Source organism: Ictalurus furcatus, chromosome 2, assembly GCF_023375685.1.
Source record: "Ictalurus furcatus strain D&B chromosome 2, Billie_1.0, whole genome shotgun sequence".
NCBI lineage: Eukaryota > Metazoa > Chordata > Actinopteri > Siluriformes > Ictaluridae > Ictalurus > Ictalurus furcatus.
Window position 1 is genome coordinate 33063072 of NC_071256.1, and position 21542 is coordinate 33084613.

General features: G+C 41.3%; 1 protein-coding gene across 1 annotated transcript; it reads left to right on the plus strand.

Moving 5' to 3' along the window:
• Positions 1-3750: 3750 nt before the first annotated feature.
• Positions 3751-21538, plus strand: kat2a (K(lysine) acetyltransferase 2A). Its single transcript, XM_053615380.1, has 18 exons — positions 3751-4150; positions 5389-5512; positions 5616-5761; positions 8114-8203; positions 9370-9551; positions 9808-9999; positions 10136-10242; positions 13053-13142; positions 13292-13428; positions 13739-13947; positions 15419-15545; positions 15631-15741; positions 15861-16004; positions 16334-16448; positions 17205-17241; positions 17319-17382; positions 17864-17948; positions 18931-21538. The coding sequence occupies exons 1-18, from the start codon at positions 3929-3931 to the stop codon at positions 19122-19124; spliced, it is 2376 nt and encodes a 791-aa protein (XP_053471355.1). The 5' UTR covers positions 3751-3928; the 3' UTR covers positions 19125-21538.
• The last annotated feature ends 4 nt before the right edge of the window (positions 21539-21542 follow it).

Sequence of the window (21542 nt, forward strand, 5' to 3'; positions counted from 1 at the left end):
AAACTCGAGCATCTTCAGTTTGCGAGACACTACTGGAACTTCAAATGGCATCGGGGTCTGTGGTCAGATGAAACCAAAATAGAGCTTTTCGGCAATAAACATCAGAGGTGGTTTTGGTGCACACAGAGAGGTAGCCATATGGAAAAGTACCTCATGCCCACGGTTAAATATGGTGCTGGCTCTTTATGTTCTGGGGCTGTTTTTCTGCCAGAGGACCTGGACATTTTGTTAGGATACATGGCATCATGGACTCTATCAAATATCAACAGATATTAAATGAAAACCTGACTGTTTCTGCCAGAAAGCTTAAAATGGGCCGTGGTCGGATCTTCCAGCAGGACAGTGATCCAAAACATACATCAAAATCAACACAAAAATGGTTTACTGACCACAAAATCAAGGTCCTGCCACGTCCATCCCAGTCCCCTGACCAAGAAACCCATAGAACACCTGTGGAGTGAACTGAAGAGGAGAGTCCACCAGCGTGGACCTCGAAATGTGAAGGATCTGGAGAGATTCTGTATGGAGGAATGGTCTCAGATCCCTTTCCATGTATTCTCCAACCTCATCAGGCATTATAGGAGAAGACTCAGAGCTGTTATCTTGCCAAAGGGAGGTAACACAAAATATTGACTGAAAGGGTTCCAATAATTGATGCACACCTAGATTTAACAAAGATTTTTTAAAATATAAACCTGTGTTGTGTTTGCAATTGTTTGATATCCATGAGAGCAAAGTATTTTTGTAAAAAAAAAAAAATTGATCAAAAGCTTAAACAATAAAGACAATTTTTTCACAGCCTTCTTTGCTCATATTTACCAAGGGTGCCAATATTAGTGGAGGGCACTGTGTATATATAACATTCATTTGAATGAACTGTACAGTTCTGAAATTGAAAAGCAGAAGTTGTCCTGTTTTTGAGGAAGCAGAACACTGAGTGAAATGTACTCTCTGATGTATTGAGTCATAAAATCCTGATCAGTGTAATCCCACACTGCCTTCCAGTGGAGCGCATGTAGTTCACAGCTGTAGTGGCAGCTTTTACTAGTAGTAGACTAACTGTAGTTTAACATTATAATTAAAAAAAAAACAACAACAAAACAATCTGCAGCAGAGATTTATTTTAGACACGATTCACCTATTCAGATATTAGGCAAATATGCTCCATCACGTTTATTTATTGGTGCTATTAGAACTTTTTATTCCCAACCAGACACCCCAAACTTTTGCTAAAATTCCAGTTATATACTTTTTTGATACTTTTTTTTTTTTTTTTTTTTTACAGTTTCCAATCCTTTTTAGAGGCACTACAATCAAACAAAACGAAATGGAAAATGTAATCAAGTGAATACCGCCATTTAAAAAGCATGTATCATCAAATTTACATTTAAATGGCATTTAGCAGACACCCTTATCCAGATCGACTTACATTTATCTCATTTATACAACTAAGCAGTTGAGGGTTAAGGGTCTTACCCAAGGGCCCAACAGTGGTAGCTTGGCAGTGCTGGGGCTTGAATTCCTGACCTTCTGATTAGTAACCCAGAGCCTTTAACCACTGAGCCACCAAATATTTCCCAATACATTTGTGTATTGTCTCAACACCTGACCATCACATCCACATGTGCTTGTTGAATATCTCGTGCCTGATTTGCTGTTATAATAACCTCCACTCTTTTGGGAAGGCGTTCCACTGGATTCTGGAGGGATTTGTGTTCATTCAGCTACAAGAGCATTAGTGAGCTCAGCCAATGTATGATTGAAATGCCTACATTAGAGGTGACACAATCTGCATCTGTATATTTGGGTTTAAACCCAAACGCCTTAAAAATGTATTAAATTAATCCCTATCACTATCCCCACCCAAAACACTTGGAAAAACAAACCCAGAGTTAAAAACGTCGGCAATATCAGCATGACGCTTACAATTCCTCAACCTCCACTACATCACTCCAGTTCAAAACTGCTTTAAACTAGAGATGTGCATGACTTTTTTTTTTTTTTTTTTAAATCTCACTTGGGGTTGGAAACTGGAGTACTCGGAGGAAACTCCCGAAGCACGGGGAGAACATGCGAACTCCACGCACACAGGGAGGGCGGAGGTGGGATTCGAAGCCCCAACCCTGGAGGTGCTGTCGTGGAAATAAATCTTTCCAGCCTAACAAAACTCTTCAGAGACAAAGGGTTTGTAGATGTCAAAAATAATCAAACTTTATTGAAACAATAAAGTGAGACAGAAAGTCTGAATTATACAAACACAAACATGTCTTTATATACTTTTCTGAAGCAGTCAAATTATCCCTAGGTGCTGCAGTCACCTTTTCTTTCTAGAAATAAACCAATCTCCATTGCCTTAATTAATTATTCATATCTATATAGTACCTTACATTTGTGGCGCATGTGTTGTCAGTTGGATTTTCTTAAATGTTTTCATGGGACATGGTCATTTTTTGCAGCACATGTAGCCTTGCATTGAATTTTCTGAAAGGACAGGGTTTTTATTTTGTCCCAAAATTCACCCTTATACCTTAATGATTTCCTGGCTTTAGTCCCAGCCTGGTACACGTCTTCCTGGAAGTCTTACCTGTTATTTTGACACTGGTTTGCAAGCTTAAAAGGCTTTGACTGGAAACAGTTCTGGTGAATGTCTAAGTGCTAATTTATTGCCCTAGAGTAAAGCTGCTTTAGACAAAACACACGGTTCTTCTAACTCAATTTACACAGGAAATACAGATACAGAAAAATACCTGCTGTGCAGTAAAACATAGACGTCTTCTAGCTCAGTACACACAGAATATAACTTGATTAAAAAGTGTTCTATGGTTTTAGATTACGCTTCTAAATATGGATTATACATATAGATTATGTTTAAGTAATACTGATTATTAGATTACGCTTCTAAATATCGATTATACATATAGATTATGTTTGTTAAGTAATACTGATTATTAGATTACGCTTCTAAATATCGATTATACATATAGATTATGTTTAAGTAATACTGATTATTAGATTACGCTTCTAAATATCGATTATACATATAGATTATGTTTGTTAAGTAATATTGACTATTAGATTACGCTTTTAAGTATCAATTATACATATAGATTATGTTTGTTAAGTAATATCGATTATTAGATTATGCTTCTACGTAATAATTCTAAATGTTGGTTATACATATTGATTGTACTTTATTAACATGTATTCTATATATTCTAATATATTCTATAGTGTGAGGCAAGGGTCCTAAACACTAAACCCCCTGTGCCGCCTAATTAGAACATTTTATTTGTTAATTCTGAGTATAATGTATTTCTTCTACTCGGGTTACAGGGAAAGTTAACTTGTTTACTTGACCAGTAAACAAGAGCGATTTTATTTAAATTTCTTTCAAAAGAATCCCAGTTAAATATTCACATACACCTTATTTTATATTCCGTAAATCTCTGAAATAATTGCAAGCCAGTCTTCAACACTGGGGGTATGTTTCTGAAGCAAAATGATATTCATTTTGTTGAGATTTACTTTTTGCATTTTTTTGTAATTTATTTCATTCAGGTGATAAAATAAACATAATAAAGTATAATAAATAACTGTTAAACTCGGATCAACACTCACCATCAGAGCGTTCTTTTGGTGTTTTACACAAAAGTAAATTATAAATTGACCGACTTCCGGTTGAGATCCACTGGACCACATTACCCATAGGCGTGACAGGTGCTGCGCATGCGCAGAGTGACTGTTGTCGCTCGTGTGGAGGCGACGGGTGCTGCGCATGCGCAGAGTGACTGTTGTCTCTCGTGTCGAGAGGGGCGCGAGCAAGGCCTGAAATAAACATCAAAGGAAGTGAATTAACGCACGCGGGAGGCGAGCGGGACTCGGCGCGCGGGCTCGGTGGAGAGGAGAGGAGAAACACCACGGCGCTGAGATGGCGGAAGCAGCAGCGTCGCAGACGTCCACACAAGCCCGACTGCAGCAAGGCCAGAGCGGGGGGTCGGCGGGCTCAGGCTCGGGCTCAGGAAGCAGCAGCAGCGACCCGGCCCGGCCCGGTCTGAGCCAGCAGCAGTGGGCGAGTCAGAAAAAAGCGCAAGTCCGTGCTTTCCCTCGGGCTAAGAAGCTAGAGAAGCTCGGGGTGTTTTCGGCTTGCAAGGTAGCCGGGGCTAGCTATAGCTCCTTTTCCGTTGCTATGATAACCACTGCTTGCTAGCTGACTTAGCTAGCTGTTTAGCTCGCTTTATGTAGACAATGGGTTGAATGGCAGGTTCATAAACATAAACCTCTCACTCAGGTGTGTTCATATCTAAATCTCTAAAAGTCTAAACCTCATCAACACTTTGGGTTAGTCAGGGATTATATTCTCCTTCTGTAGACCTCCATATAACCAACATCCCAATAATAACACTGTTATAACTCAAGCTTGTTAAGTTATTAAATGCATAAACCCAAAAAGCTGTGTAATAAACCATTTAAAGTTCTGTATGAAACTGTTTCACGCTTAGTGCTCCTGAAATCAAGACTGGTGTTTCAGAGCGTTGTTGTTTTACCTGTAGATGGTATATCTAGGGAAAAAAACAAATTTTTGGAGCTAGTGTCTTTTTAATTTTGTAGCTCATTACTTACTACTTTTTTTTTGATGACACGTTACTGTACTAGTCTTGTCTCCATCCAATGAAATGCTCTGTAGAGCAGATATGCCCCGCCCCTTTCCAGAGCTCTTGTCTCAAACATATGACATAAGTGTGGAAACATGGGGCGTCTCGGTGTCTAGCGCAGCGTTTCCCAACCTTTTTTCAGTCATGGCACCCTTTGAGAATTGTAAAAAAAAAAAAAACCCAGAACATTTCTGGCACCCTACACAAACACTAACGCGAGACCGGGTTAGCTACATGAGGAAGAAGTTGATGGTCCAGAAGCATCTGGAGCTTTTCTTTTAAGAAATCTATCCATATTCTTTTGCACTACACACGCATCGTCACACGCTAATTATTAGGATAAAACACACATACTGAAGTTGACATGCTGCTGACAGGTCAGCGAGGGGGCTCCGGCGGGGAGGGAATTATAAAATATATATATTATAATTTATTATTATTATTATGTGTGTGTCTCTGTCTTATTATGTCTATGTCTGTGTTATTATTTCAGACATCAGATATTTATCATATATATAAAATGTTTCCTACATATTTTAGCATTTTAGTAATGTTTGAAGGATTTTTACACGGCACCCCTGCTCCCCTCAAACGGCACCCCTGCTCCCCTAAAACGGCACCCCTGCTCCCCTAAAACGGCACCTCTGCTCCCCTCAAACGGCACCCCTGCACGTGTTTGCCACTGTGTATAACTGGGTGCTTTATTCTGTCTCTGAACTGTACTGTTCTCCTCCAGGCCAACGATTCCTGTAAGTGTAATGGATGGAAGAACCCTCATCCTCCGACGGCCACCCGGATGGAGCTCCAGCAGCAGGCGGCTGATCTGAGCGAGGCCTGCCGCAGCTGTGGTCACGCCCTCGGTACGCTTTCCTCACATGTTTTTCACCCTGTCTCGTGTCACGAGGCGACATAGCCTTTTAATACTTTGAAGTCATTTGCATATCTGTACGTTTGCGTGTTTAGCGGAGCACGTGTCTCACCTGGAGAACGTCTCCGAGGACGAGATCAACAGGCTGCTCGGGATGGTGGTGGATGTAGAAAACCTCTTCATGTCTGTGCACAAGGAAGAAGACACCGACACCAAGCAGGTCTACTTCTATCTGTTTAAGGTGACCGCACACAGATCACGTTTCACACTCGCTAAACGGAACACGCACTCACACGCTAGAAATAGAAATCTAATCTGCCAAATGCACCACTAAATGTCACCGAACCGTGGAAAACGGGAACAGGTCGAGTCGAACCAGATGCCATTACAACACAGCTTGATAAAAATGTCGCACGAGAAAGCGGGACAGTAAACAAACATGTATCTTTTTTCTGTTTATCGCGGTCATGAACACTCGCGACGTTGCAGAATCTGATTTTTAACGTGTGTAGAAAAGTGGGAGATTAGGGTTTGGATGCGTCTTTGTAACGATATCTGTATCCTTTTATTGCTAATAAAATATAGAAAGCAGACTGACAGCCAGCGTCTCACTGTTTGATTTGTATTTGCTGATTTTGTTCCATTTTCTAACTGACTACGTTTACATGGACAGCAGTAATCTAATTATTGACCTTATTCTGAATAAGACAGTATTGTGATTAAGGTGTTTACATGGGTCGCTTTTAGAATATTCCTTTCATGTTTTCGTGTTACATGTTATAGAACATAGATCGATTAACAGCACACGTCATTACGTCACCGCGCCACGCCGTCCGACGTCCCTCCAGAATTTCACGTATCGACATACAGTTGGTCTTCGTTATGGAACCGTATACAGTTTTGGGTGTTTTTATTAAAAATATTTATGAAAGCTTCAAGTGCAGTTAATTATTTCTCATGCTATACGTACAAATAGACGACTGCTTGAAGCCGTGGGCTGCGTCCCAAACCGCATACTTACCGTCTATATAGTAGCTGAAATACATGTATCTCGCCTCCTATATAGCAGGTAAGTACGCGGTTTGGGACGCAGCCGTGCTCTCGTTTGCTGTAAAACGGTTGAGCACTGCCGTGTGTGATCGTGTCCTGTCGCAAAATGCGGTGAAAACTCTCACACGACGTTAATAGTGTGATTAAGGTGTGTACATGTCTGTAATACACGACGATAATGCGACTAAAACAGGAATACTCCACACGTCTTAATTCCATTTGTGTTTACTTCGAGTATGACTTTAATCGGATTAAGGTCATTAAAAATTGCTGTTTACATGCTAGTGTCTTAATCGGGTTAATATCGGATTATTGTTATCTATGGAAACGTACTGACTGATGGTCAATTATTAGTGCTTAAAGATGCACTATTGTTTTTTTTTTCAGTATTTAAAAATGAATGAGCTTTGTTAACAGATCTCTGACCTGGAGCAGAAGAAAAGCTAAAAGATGGGGTTGAAGACAGAGAAATCCTTTATGCACATTTCGTGTACATTATATTACATTAGGGACTTTTAGCATTTATATACTAAGAAAAATAAGCTGAATCTATGCTTGACAAGCGTGAGTTTTCACAATTCCTTATGGCAATGAATAATTTTCCAAGTCTAACTATGGAGATTCTAAGTAACTGGAGACAGAACTGGTTTATTTATTTATTTGTTTGTTTGTACACCATGTAGATCATAAACAATTGAAATCGTTTGAGAAATGTAAACGTTATTGTGCTTTTTATCCAGAAAAACTCCCACATTTACTCGTATTTGTTTATGGTGCAGTCTCTCCCGGATCAATATGGCGGACACCTTGACGTGAATGCTTATGTGCGCCGGCTCGTAGTTTTTTCCTTTCAAAGTGACATCGCCATCTGCTGGCCTGGCATGCGTAATACAGCGTTTTTAGTCGTTTTCGCGGATCCGTGTGAACGGGGATCGTTTTGACAACGTCGTCTTGTGTACGTGAAACTTTTCAAAAACGCGAAGGAAGAGCTTTTCCGTTTTTAGTACGTCATTGTCGTGTAAACGTGCCCTGAGATGTTATGTTTTACTTACATTACTGTGTGACTTGATCAGCAGGGTATTGTTGCTTTCTTTTTCTTTTTTTTTTTTTCTTTTGATCTTTTACATTGCATTTAATTTTCATCAGTGTGTTTTCGACACTTGCTTTCAGCCAGGCTGAAAAACGGTCACCGTCCGATCCCCAGGGTGTGGTTGTAATCAGGGAATGGCCTGAAAAGGGCTCATTGTTTTCTTAGTTCTCACCCCTTAATCTTCAGGCTTTTCAGAATTACTACTAAAACATGATAAAAGGGTTAAAGCCTTCCAGCCCACAGCAGCTGTTTGCTCTGGCATAAGATCCAACTTTAGATGCGTTTTAAACTGATCCTGGAGGGACTGGCTTCTGATTGGCTTCTGCAGAAATATGCATGTGATGTGCTTATTGGAACGGAGTTAAGCGGCGTGATTTTCACGATGGATGAAAATGATATTGTGTTTTGTGATGTGATGATATAATTGTGTTGGGGTTTTCTTTTGTCTCCTAGCTGTTGAGGAAGTGCATACTCCAAATGGGCAAGCCGGTAGTGGAGGGCTCACTGGGAAGTCCACCGTTCGAGAAACCTAACATAGAGCAGGTGAATCTGAGTCCGAGTGTGAGATGTGTTTACCTTCATTATTCATTCTGTTTGAGAAATTTGCAACTCGAGTCTCTCTCTCTCTCGCTCTGTGTGCCTGTTTCTCTATCTCTCTCTCTCTCTCTCTCTCTCTCTCTCTCTCTCGCTCTGTGTGCCTGTTTCTCTATCTTTCTCACTCTCTCTCTCTCTCTCTCTCGCTCTGTGTGCTTGTTTCTCTATCTCACTCTCTCTCTCTCTCTCTCTCTCTCTCTCTCTCGCTCTGTGTGCCTGTTTCTCTATCTCTCTCACTCTCTCTCTCTCTCTCTCTCGCTCTGTGTGCTTGTTTCTCTATCTCACTCTCTCTCTCTCTCTCTCGCTCTGTGTGCCTGTTTCTCTATCTTTCTCTCTCTCTCTCTCGCTCTGTGTGCATGTTTCTCTATCTCACTCTCTCTCTCTCTCGCTCTGTGTGCCTGTTTCTCTATCTCTCTCTCTCTCTCTCTCTCTCTCTCGCTCTGTGTGCCTGTTTCTCTATCTCTCTCTCTCTCTCACTCTCTCTCGCTCTGTGTGCCTGTTTCTCTATCTCTCTCACACTCTCTCTCTCTCTCTCTCGCTCTGTGTGCTTGTTTCTCTATCTCACTCTCTCTCTCTCTCTCTCTCTCTCTCTCTCTCACTCTGTGTGCTTGTTTCTCTATCTCACTCTCTCTCTCTCTCTCTCTCGCTCTGTGTGCCTGTTTCTCTATCTCTCTCTCTCTCTCTCTCGCTCTGTGTGCATGTTTCTCTATCTCACTCTCTCTCTCTCTCTCTCTGTGTGCCTGTTTCTCTATCTCTCTCTCTCTCTCACTCTCTCTCGCTCTGTGTGCCTGTTTCTCTATCTCTCTCACACTCTCTCTCTCTCTCTCTCGCTCTGTGTGCTTGTTTCTCTATCTCACTCTCTCTCTCTCTCTCTCTCTCTCTCGCTCTGTGTGCCTGTTTCTCTATCTTTCTCTCTCTCGCTCTGTGTGCATGTTTCTCTATCTCACTCTCTCTCTCTCTCTCTCTCTCTCTCTCTCTCTCTCTCTCGCTCTGTGTGCCTGTTTCTCTATCTCTCTCTCTCTCTGTGTGCCTGTGTCTCTCTCTCTGTATGTCTGTTTCTCTGTCTCTCTCTCTCTCTCTCTCTCTCTCTCTATCTCTCTCTCTCTCTCTCCCAGGGGGTGTTAAACTTTGTGCAGTATAAGTTCAGTCACTTGGCTCCTAAGGAGAGACAGACGATGTATGAGCTGAGTAAGATGTTTCTGTTGTGTCTGAATTACTGGAAGCTGGAAACGCCGTCTCAGTTCCGCCAACGCGCTCAGAAAGAGGACGCGTCTGCCTACAAAGTCGACTACACCAGGTGTGTGTGTATGTTTGTGTGCTGCTTCTTATTTCTCTTTTACCCAATATGACACTCTCTTCTACGTGCTTTCTGTTGGTTTTTACACACGTACAGTTACTGCACATTTATTCAATTTAGTTGAGGCTTTTTATCCAGAGCAACTTTCATGTGAGGCAGAAATCCTGTGGGAGAGGGGAGAGGTCCCTGGTTGCCAAAAGTTTAAGCACCCTTATGATCTAATGCGTATGTCTCATGTGTTTGTGTTTTGGTTCAGGTGGCTGTGCTACTGTCACGTGCCGCAGAGCAACGACAGTCTGCCTCGCTACGAGACGTGTCAGGTGTTCGGCCGCAGTCTGCTCAAATCTATCTTCACGGTCACCCGCAGGCAGCTGCTGGAGAAGTTCAGGGTAGAGAAAGACAAACTGCCCCCGGAGAAACGCACGCTTATTCTCACACACTTTCCCAAGTACGACACACGCACACACACAGAGACAACGGAAAGATCTGTCAAACTGCACTTCAATAAAACTAGAATGTCGAATGCATTGTTCTCTGACATTTATGCCTTGTATTATACGTGTGTGTGTGTGTGTGCGCGCTAGGTTTCTTTCCATGCTGGAAGAAGAGATCTATGGTGAGAACTCTCCTATATGGGATGCTGAATTCACTATGCCAGCTAATGAGGGAGCGCAACTGGGGCCTCAGACTGGTTTGTATACATTTGTAGACATTGTGTGTGTGTTTGTAGTTGGGCTGTCAAATTTCTTCTTTTTTTTTTTTTTTAAAGAATTAAACTTCAAACTCAATTTTTAAGCTGTAGTATTTCAATAGTCAATTTTTATAAATTGCCAAAGATAGTAAAATATTAGCAGTAGCTCTACAACGCTCGTTTTGTGTCATAAGTTTTTGAAGGTGAAGACAAATGTGTTTTTATTTAAAATAGTTTCAGGTCGATTTTAATTTATTTACCCACAGTATTTATTTAGTGCTGGTGTCTGCTTCCCTTCAACTTATAATGATCATGAGTGTTTATTGATGACATATACATTACAGCACAGAGAGATTCTTTTTTCTTCGCATATCCCAGCATGTTAGGAAGTTGGGGTCTGCTGATGAGATGAGCAGAGAGGGTTAAGGGCCTTACTCAAGGGCCTAACAGTGGCAGCTTGGCAGCGCTGCCACTGATCAATAACCCAGAGCCTGGCAGTGCTGGGGCTTGAACTCCCGACCTTCCGATCAGTAACCCAGAGCCTTAACTGTCAAGCCAGCACTGCCCCTTAACTTTTCTTAATCGTTCGTGAGCCTAGAGAAGAGCCAATAGAGAACGCACAAAAAAACGACAGTTACGCAAAATCTTCCCTCCGAGCACTCATCCTTAAAGACCAAAACATCCCATAATCGTCAGCATCCTAGCTAAAGCGGATTCTTGAAAGAGACAAAATTTCAACGTCCTTTTTTTTTTTTTTTTTTTTTTTTTTTTTTTTTTTTTTTTTTTTGGCTGGATACCAGGAAATTTGGGGCTGTCTGGCAATGAACAAGCAGACATTGCTGTTAAAGCCTTGTACACGCTACGTGATTTCAAGTCCGATTTGCAAGTTGCCGAGTTTGCATACAAAAACCCTTTGAGGCACATCAGGAGTCTACTACACAACGACGCATCAAAGAGGCTCCGAGGCATCGCCGACGCCAGACAGATATATGGCATGCTATATATCTGGAGCTCCACATCCTGTGGTGTGAAAAGTGTAATCACTGGCAGTGTTGCGGCGATGAGCTACAGCCAATGAGAGAGCAAGGCATGTGGTGAGGCCACCGTCAGGAAGGGAAACCCATGAAACCTATGGCAGAAAGATAAACGTGAGAAGCTGTATAGCTTTTTAACATTCAAAGAAGACGACGACGACGCAGCAAGAAAGAAGATGGCAACGAGAAAAGTGTAGACACAAGCCATGGAGCAACGTTTCATTGAACTTTGGCAGGAGCACGAATGCCTGTATGATGTCCGTCTTCAAATAACCAGCTCCTGTTTAGCACGTGGTTTTCGCGTCATATATCTGTATCAGCGTGTGTTTTCGTGACAAAACGTAGTTTGGACAGCAGATAGAGGGGTCGGGTGACTGAGTCGTTGTCAGGTCGTGTAGTGTGTGACCCCCTGTCGCAGAGCAATCTCGACTTCAAGACTCCCGTGTACAAGACAGCATGTCGTGTAGTGTGAACTAGCCTTCAGGAAGCCCTCACGTTGAGAATTACAGATTGTCAAATCAGATCTTAAAGCGATAATAAACTGGAACAGGACCAGCGCATAAGTTCATAACAAACTACACGAACACAACCCTGTTATAAACGAAAAGACAATTCCTTAATTTCCCCTTGGAATCCAGACACGATCAGATCATGTACACAAGATGCCGTATCGGACACTCAAGACTTAGACGTGCTTTCCTACTGAGCGGTGAAGAACCTCCGACATGTGATTACCTGTAAAACAAGAATGACTGTTAAACATATACTAATGGACTGTCCTTCTCTTAACAATACCAGACTACGCTTTTACTCAGAAAATACGTATTTAGTAGTCTTCCAAAATGTCTCACCAGGAGTTCTTACTGAACATTAAAGTGCACCTATTATGCTTTTGAAACGTGCCTCATTTTGTGTTAAAGGTCTCATACAATAGATTTACATTCATCCAAGGTCCAAAAACACTTTAACGTGCTCATAATATAAATTGCAGCATTACCTTTTTTCCTCCCAGTGTCACAAACGACTCGTTCAATGATCCGTTCTAAAGGATTCATTCTAAACTCCTCCTTTCAGAGAGCATACTCTGCTCTGATTGGTCAGATATCCCAGTCTGTTGTGATTGGTCTACTGCTGTCAGCGTGTTTCAAAAAGGAAACACCCACTACTATAACGAGTTTCAGGTCCGTCTGTCAGCGAGCAGCTGATGCAGACAAGAGGCGGGGCTTTTTGTTACCAAATTACATAGATTAGTACAGGAAGTAAAGTCTGGCATCACTGACGACTTGATTCAGCTGTTCAGAATCGATTCCTTCTTTTGGGAGTCTTTGATTTTTTTTATTTTGCAGATGTTTTTACATTCACAAACAGCTACGTATATAACACTACATGAGAGGTAATATTTGGAAAACCATAATAGGCGCACTTTAACGTGAAGGACCTCGTGTAGATGCTGTTGTTGATACTGCTGTAATGTTGTAAGATTTTATTGTTGTAGTGCTGAAAGAATTACTGGAATGCCCTGCTTTACTTACCTTGATTTTGCCATGAAAATAGCCACTGATGCCTGCATGACATTAAAAGAGCAATCAATAATGAAATAAATGTTTGTGACAGTTAGGGTATGACATATATGGGTGTTTGTAGTGCATTAAATATTAAAAAGTCATTAAAGATTCAGCCATAGGAAGAAAAGAAAAAAGAGACGTTAATAATGATCTTGTAGAAATGATTAATTACAGATTTGTAGTGTGAGTTTGTTTGTATGGTTCTCTTCAGTGTTGAGTCCGGTGGCGGTTTCTGGTTCTCCTCTGCGTAAAGGCGCCGGTGGCCCTGCTCTGGACACGGCGTCCTCCGAACCCGTCACAGGTACAGAGAACATCAATAAATAATCTAATAATCTCCAGCGCACAGTATTATCTTTCCCAATTACTCTATTAATGACATCACTTACTGTTCTGATTTCCTGATGCAAACTAATATAAGTCTCTCTCGCTCTCTCACACGCACGGACGCAGGAGAGAAGAGGAAGTTACCAGAAGCCCTGACACTGGAGGATGCTAAGCGGATCAGGGTGATGGGCGATATCCCTATGGAACTAGTCAACGAGGTCATGATGACCATCACTGACCCTGCTGCCATGCTGGGTCCAGAGGTCAGTAGCTCCTCTGTCTGGTAATCGCACAATACTGACCACACACACACACACACACACACACAACTCTGAGCTCTGTCCGTTACAGCAGAGACGTATTGCGAATTCTCTAAGGCGTCTTCTATTGATTTGCAACAGGTTTTGGAACGTATGTGAATCAGAGAACGGATCGAACGCCATCGCTTCACGTCGTTAGCTGCGTAGAGCACGTCGGTCCACATCTGCTCTACCACTACCACACCAATTATAAAAGGATGGATTATAAGAGGGTTGATGAGGTTTTTTTTTTTTTTCTTTTTCTGTTCCACAGACAAGTCTCCTGTCGGCGAATGCAGCGCGTGATGAGACGGCGCGTCTGGAGGAGAGGAGAGGCATTATAGAGTTCCATGTGATCGGTAACTCGCTCTCTCAGAAGTCCAACAAGAAAATCCTCATGTGGCTGGTGGGCCTGCAGAACGTCTTCTCCCATCAACTGCCCCGCATGCCCAAAGAGTACATAACACGCCTCGTCTTCGACCCGTGAGTCTTTTTAGTTCATCTTTGTCTTCAACTTCAACATGGATGATTTGTTTTACCGTGACCTACGACCTGACGAACACTTCACTTTGTCTCGTCCACATGAAAATCCATCCTCGTGAAAAATTACCTTTTTTTTTTTTGTTACTGAAATCAAACCGACCTCCATCCTTTTTTCTTATGTGATTTAACATGTTTGTAATTTCAATTTATCATCACACCCTCACGTGCGGATCAGAATTATGATACGCTCCTCAATCCATCACTCTGGCAGTAAATGTACTGCAAATGGAGATTTTGGATGAGACACAAGTGTAACATTTTAAGCAGTAGTTCTCCCTCCTCCTCCGTCCATACATATCAATCCTTGCTCTGGTCAGCATGTACAGGGAGACAGACAGGGAGACAGACAGGGAGACAGACAGACCCGACCCAACCTCCCTCAAAGAGGAAATTTGTTTCCACTGTGGTTGCGTAGAAAAACATAAACACACCACTGTACATATTAACCATCATAAACAATGACAGGCATAGAGCAGAGAAGGGAACAAAAAGAAAACATCAGGATTATACAACAAATGCCCGAACATGAGATGGCACCACAGTGGCTGATTACCTATGTGTTTAACGCTCGTATAGCCATAGGAACAAAACTCCTTCCATAGCTGGCCTTTCTGCACATGGGTAGTCTATACCTACGGCCAGAAGGAAGGGGGTTGAAATATTGATAAAGTGTGTGATCTGGATCATTAAAAATTTTATGTGCCTTCCGGAGCGTATATGAAATGACACAGTCCGATAATTTAGGTGTGGGACCTTTTTTTTTTTTTTGGCCGTGTACGACCCCCCGCCCCCCTCTCCCATTCAGTATGATGTTCTTAACATTATTCTAGAGTCATACTTGACATTCGTTAACAAGTTATTAAAACCGTGATCACCAAAGTGCAATGAAATTCTCACTGGCATGTCTTTCCTAAAGACTACACGTAAAAATGCAAAAGAAGTCACATTCAGATAGATTGTGTTTTCATGGATGGAGATATTTTTAAAACCACCATTTGAGGCATAAAAACGACATTTTTATAGGGAAATATCCCTATACGTGCGAACAGGCGCCAAGACTACACGAGTCGGCCGTTAATAGATCTACCTCTACAGTCGCTTAGTAGCCAATCGGTATCCTTAAATATTAATATAAACGGTCGTAGCATTTTACACCAGCTACTGCAATCATTTGCACAGAGATGCATATTTTCATCACGTAGAGTTAGTTTTTGTCACGTCTCATGGCTTTTTTGCCATTTCATCCGTTATATTGTGTAGCAAACAGCCGTAACAGAAGCACACACGAGCTTTATTTATGCTGTGTTCTTAATATTGACGGCCGACGTAAACAACGTGATTGTTTCCAAACAAAAGCCAGTTTTCATCCCTAACTAACACCTTTGACATCTTTGTTTGTATTCGATGGCAGGAAACACAAGACTCTGGCTCTGATTAAAGATGGCCGTGTGATCGGTGGGATTTGCTTCCGGATGTTTCCCACTCAGGGATTCACAGAAATCGTTTTCTGTGCTGTTACTTCAAACGAGCAAGTGAAGGTATGGAAATGTGCACCCAGCAATTCTGAACACGCTGGAGTGATGTAGACACCTAATAATGTGTGTGTGTGTGTGTGTGTTTCAGGGTTATGGCACTCACCTGATGAATCACCTGAAGGAGTATCACATCAAGCATGGCATTCTTTACTTCCTGACCTACGCCGACGAGTACGCCATCGGTTACTTCAAAAAACAGGTACTTCTCTCAAACAGATTTGCATGAACTAGTAAACCCGCTCTCATAAACCTATTCTCATGCCCCTGTTTGTTAATGTAATACCATTTGAGTTTCTCCATCTAACATGTAAACCATAGGGCTTCTCCAAAGACATCAAAGTGCCAAAGAGTCGCTACCTCGGCTACATCAAAGACTACGAAGGGGCCACCCTGATGGAATGTGAGCTCAATCCCAGAATCCCCTACACGGAGCTGTCACACATCATCAAAAGGCAGAAAGAGGTGAGTCACACAGATCAGCCAGCGTACGTGTGAGAGACAAGAGACGTGCTCCTGTGGCATCTGAGATGGCTCACCTGGCATGCCTCCATTTCATTGGATCAAAAAGAATTTCACAGTTGGCTGCTCAGTTTTATTATTTTTTTGTTTTGGGTTTTTTGGTGATGTTCAGCACAACAAAAGAAAAACGAACAGAGGTCTAGACTTCTAGACTTGCATCTGTAATCTGTTGAACTGTCTGTCCATCCGAAATCCAAAGCTTTTTTTTTTTGACCGCATATTGAACCACATGGATGCAGTGCCTGAGCACCGTGTGTGCGCGTGTGTTACAGATCATCAAGAAGCTGATTGAGAGGAAGCAGAGCCAAATCCGGAAGGTGTACCCCGGCCTCACCTGCTTCAAAGAGGGAGTCCGACAGATACCTGTGGAGAGCATTCCAGGCATTAGTGAGTGTTCCTGTGTGTGTGTGTGTGTGTGTGTGTGTGTGTGTGTGTGTGTGTGTGTATACAGTTAGGGAAATAATATTGAACGTGTCAACATTTTTTTCAGCAAATACATTTCCAATGAGGTTATTCACATGAAATTTTCACCAGACATCAGTATTAACTCAAGGAATCCGGAAATATAAAGAATTTACAACATTAAAGTCCATAAATAATTTTATGTGTAATAAAGTGGAAAAAAGTATTGAACACGCTAAGAAAAAGCAGTTCTCTAAGGCAAGGAACCAGCTGAAATCCGTCAGTAATTACACCCCCTACCTGTGTAAATTAATATCAGCTGGGTTAGGAAATTGATGGTCTATAAAAAGGCTTTTCGTTACCAAGGTGTCACACAAGAAACATCTCATGATGGGTAAAAGCAAAGATTCTCCCAAGACCTTCACAACCTTATTGTCGTAAAACATATTGATGGAATCGGATACAGACGTATTTCAAAACTTCTGAATCCTCCAGTAGGCAACATTGGGGCCATTATCCAAATATGTATATATCGATGCCACAGTCATCCAAAAGAGAAAAACAAATCACTTCCTGTGATGAGTGACGAGCGCCCCCTAGTGTCTTGAGGTATCGCTTGAAATAGCATCATATGTGTACACAATTGCATAACATTTAATACAAGTCCACTGAATGTTAATATCACCCAGTTCATATCATGATTCTGGTTTAAGCCTTTTCCCTGTGTTTCTCATTATTCAGGAGAAACAGGATGGAAACCCAGCACCAAAGAGAAAAAGTAAGTGACATCGTAATCATTGAGCTGTGTTGCCTATCGTCCCATTTATTATAATCTTTTGCCTTTTTAATCCACAGTAAAGAACTGAAGGATCCTGACCTTCTGTACAACATACTGAAAAACCTTCTGGCCCAGATTAAAGTAAGAACTATCCCACACTATCCCATGTTCCTTAAAGCTCTGCCGGACAGCGCCTTTTCTCCTGGCTTACGTTTACATGACAAATTTGCTCACTGCTTCTCGGCCTGGATTAAAGTGACGTACAGGGCTGAGATTCTTCCTGTCTGTGAGAAAGCTTACGTACGTGTATGTTTGATGTGTTAAGATTTGTATAGGCTTATCGCGAAAATGTGTAATATGTTCACCGGCTTAAAAACAATTTTGGGGAAAGAACAAGGACTGAAATCACTTAATCATCAGCCGTTGTGATTGAACTAGATCGCTGGTTAGAATAAGAAGCAGCACTTCAGACAGATTCTCTTCCTCAGCATTTAGAAAAATGTTTAAAATGTCTCAAAATATGACCTCATAAGTGAAGCATGTACATGTAAACACGTTCTGTACTCTGTGTGTGTGTGTGTGTGTGTGTGTGTGTGTGTGTGTGTGTGTGTGTGGGGTACAGACACACCCAGACGCTTGGCCTTTCATGGAACCGGTGAAGAAGTCTGAAGCTCCAGACTATTACGAAATCATCAGATTCCCTATTGGTCAGTTTGTCCTCTTGTCCATGCTAATGTATATAACGCATCCCAGTTTTGACTTTGATCGGGATTAAGACCACGTATGTTCACATTGTTCATAAATACCGTATCTCAATGCACAATATAATCAAGTATTAAATTATGCACACAGCTGTAAAAATGTCAAATAAAAGATGAAACGTTACCAGAAGTATATTGTCACCCTCTGACATTCATCGCACTGAGTTTAAAACAAATTTGAAGGTACTATTTTCTATTTCTTGTCTTACTTGTTTTGTATTTTGTTTTTTGTTAAAAAAAAAATATAAAAAAAATACGTATAATTTTATTTGACCGCTTACGTTACTGAACATAACTCTTCACTTAAGTTTAGCTAACTGTGCTTTTTAGGTTAATGGACACATGCAGTGGCTCTGATTATACGTATTTGCATGCTCCAATATTCTCATCAAATAAGCCGTTTAGATCTTCTGGAGCAATTTTTTAAAGTGAAATAGGTTAGCCTCCTCGCACCTCTGGGGTTGGGGGTTTGAATCCTGCCAGAGGCACTTGCATGTTCTCACCGTGCTTCAGGGGGTTTCTTTCGGGTACTCTGGTTTCCTCCCCAGTCCAAAGACCGATTGCCATATCCACATCGTCTGTAGTGAACGTGTGTGTGATTGTGCCCTGCGATGGGTTGCGACTTTAATCAGGTATTCAGCTGTCCGACTCCAATACAAAGCCAAGATTATTATTGTGCATATTTAAATAATTAAATAATATTTGAATAGTTGTTTGTAGGGGGTCTGTGAAATTTGTAACAACTTTAAAAAGAGGTCCTTGGCTGGAAAAGGTGTGAGAACCCCTGGGCTTTAGAAATAATGCAACATTAACAAGTTGTTACCCTGTTTAAGTAAAGATTAGAAAGATATTTAGAATATTTTCCACACAGGAAAACTTGGCAGACTTTGCGCAACCCTAACAACCAGGTGTCCGATCTGTCCGTTAGACCTGAAGACCATGACGGAGCGTCTGAAGAACCGCTACTACGTGACCAAGAAGTTGTTCATCGCCGACCTGCAGCGAGTGATCACCAACTGCAGGGAGTACAACCCACCTGACAGCGAGTACTGCAAGTGCGCCAACACGCTCGAGAAGTTCTTCTACTTCAAACTGAAAGAGAGCGGCCTCATCGAAAAGTGACCCGGGGGGGCGGGGTTTAAAGGGACACGACGTGTACGGCAGACATCACCGAAAAACTCCCACTCATGTAAAGACATACAAGATGGAACAATCTGAGTTGTCTGTGTGTTTGTGTGAAGCGGCGAGAGTTCACTGGGCATTAGAGAAAGCAAGGAGGGTCAAATGGGTTTGGTTTAGCGTTAATTCAGCAGCGGAGTAAGTGTTTTGGACATTATTATTCTTTCTATTTGGTGTGTGTATATATATATATGTATATAATATATATATGCACACACATACTGTTAAGAGAACATTCATATCCAATACTCCATCATAACATTTTATATCCCAGTGCTGTTGAATGCTCAATTCTGATTGGTCAGAAGGTATTTGAATTTTCTACATCAGCAGCTCTGACAGTGGTGTGAGGAGATGTTTATTTAGCATATTTGGAAGGAGTCACCAGTGTCAGCCAGAGGTAAAGCTGTAACTTCTATGTTTTGAGACGTGCGAGAGTTCAGGACGGACGACTCTGCGCTTTCCGGTTTCTGTATAACATGACAAGGTGCACTTTATTTTGACATTTTTTGGGGGATCTTATCAACTTCAAGAGAGGGGGGAAAAAAGACAGCTGCTATTCTAGAACTAACTTGTTTCTTGGACGTTCCACAATATTACACACAACTACAAATGGATTAAAAAAATTTTTTTTTTAAAGTACATGTTCCGTAATGAATAGAAAATTCCTGAGGAATAAAACACTTTGCGATGCATGGTTATTGGAAAATAATCAACGCTTCGAGTGGTCACAGTAATTCCGTGTCACTCTGGCCCACATCACATCACACCACCCCATCGTTATTGATTATTTTTCTTCAACAGCATGTCCAGAACTGTTTTATTCCTTACATAGTGTACGTTTACTGCCTACTGATTAAGCTTTCTTTTGGCTTGTGTAACAGTCACAACAGTTTTCCTCTCTAAACGATTAGAAACATGCCGTCTTAATCTGCGTAGATGCTACGGATCCAGAGTGCGCTCAGTAGATGGTTACACTGACTGCTCATTCTCGCCATATTTAGTGTACACCGAGCCGAAAATGCTCCACTGGACCCTGGAGTCTCTGGTTGCATATGTGGTTGTGTAAACTGGTGTGATTAACAACACGTACTGCTCCTGTAGGAGTCGAGGCCGGTTCTCAATCTCAGTGATGTGTTCTAGTATGTATTCATTGTCTTCACGTTTTGGATTCTTATCAAATCAGGGTTTTTTTTTTTCTTTCTTTCTTTCTTTGCATTTCCATATGTGCAATTCCTCCAGTGAATCCATGTGGAAACCTCACTTAGGGCTCCTTGCCCATGTCATCGAACTAGTGTAGTTCTTCTCTGGACTGTATGATCATGGCTACCGGTTGTGTACTACAGGTGTGCATCGATTTCATTTGTAATATCAGAGCTCTGAGTCTCGGCTAATCTTCTCCGCCGTTCTGATGTAATTGAGCTAACTCGAGAAAATAAATAAATAAATAAATCACAGGCGTGATAGCAGCATGCGTTACAACAGTTTGTGCTCGGTGTATATGTGCAACATCACGACCTAAAATGTCAGTTTATCAGATACTAATATATTAATGCTCAGCATCAGATCGGCGCGTCCTGGGTTTGCACTTCTGGTCGTTTGCAAGTATAAGCCATATTTATCACGACAATATTTCTTCAGTGCTTTTGAGAGATCATGATGTCATGCAAATCTCCATTGTAATACCGTGAGCTGATTTTTTTAAAAAAAATCTTTTACATAGTATCTGTGCCAGATATCTGAATTTTCATTTCTAAGCTCATCTTTATGTTTTACGCATCATTTCAATATGAGGGGAAAACGTTCACAAAAAAGCTTTTCCCGATGCGAGTGTAGACTTTTCTGGACACTGTGTCTGTAACCTGGAGTACTTTCATGAAAGTGTTTTGTTGAATGGTTGGTTATAACAGATTAATACACACCTTACGTACCTGTCTGTGACTGTTCCCGATGTTGCATGATCTCAGCAACGTTACTCTTTGCATTAAAGAATTAAGCTTACGACGTTACCTGGCAAATTTTGTTCTGAGGAGTTTTGCGCAGTGATGTTGAAATTCTAAGTGGGTGGTTCTTCACTCTTATTGTTTTTTATTTTTTTGTGTTTTTTTTGTTCTCTCTCCATATATTGGTTACATACTTGAATCAGACTTGGTGTAATGCAGTGTTCATATCAGGCTGGTTTTTTTTTTGTTTTGTTTTGTTTTTTCTACACATCCTGTGTAATGATAAAGTGTAAAAAAAAAAAAAAAAAAGAGTAAAAAAAATCGGGGAAGTTCATGGCTTTGGTTAAATTTCGGTGCATTTCTTTGTACTGTAATTCTGTTTATAATAAAAATAAACCTTTTTATAAGTTACCATTTT

Excerpts from the sequence above, each read along its gene's own strand:
- kat2a (XM_053615380.1), top strand. The coding sequence starts at position 3,929 with ATGGCGGAAGCAGCAGCGTCGCAGACGTCCACACAAGCCCGACTGCAG. Across the intron at positions 10,000-10,135 it reads ATTCTCACACACTTTCCCAA|GTTTCTTTCCATGCTGGAAG; the intron begins GTACGACACACG and ends TGTGCGCGCTAG. Across the intron at positions 16,005-16,333 it reads TCATCAAAAGGCAGAAAGAG|ATCATCAAGAAGCTGATTGA; the intron begins GTGAGTCACACA and ends CGTGTGTTACAG.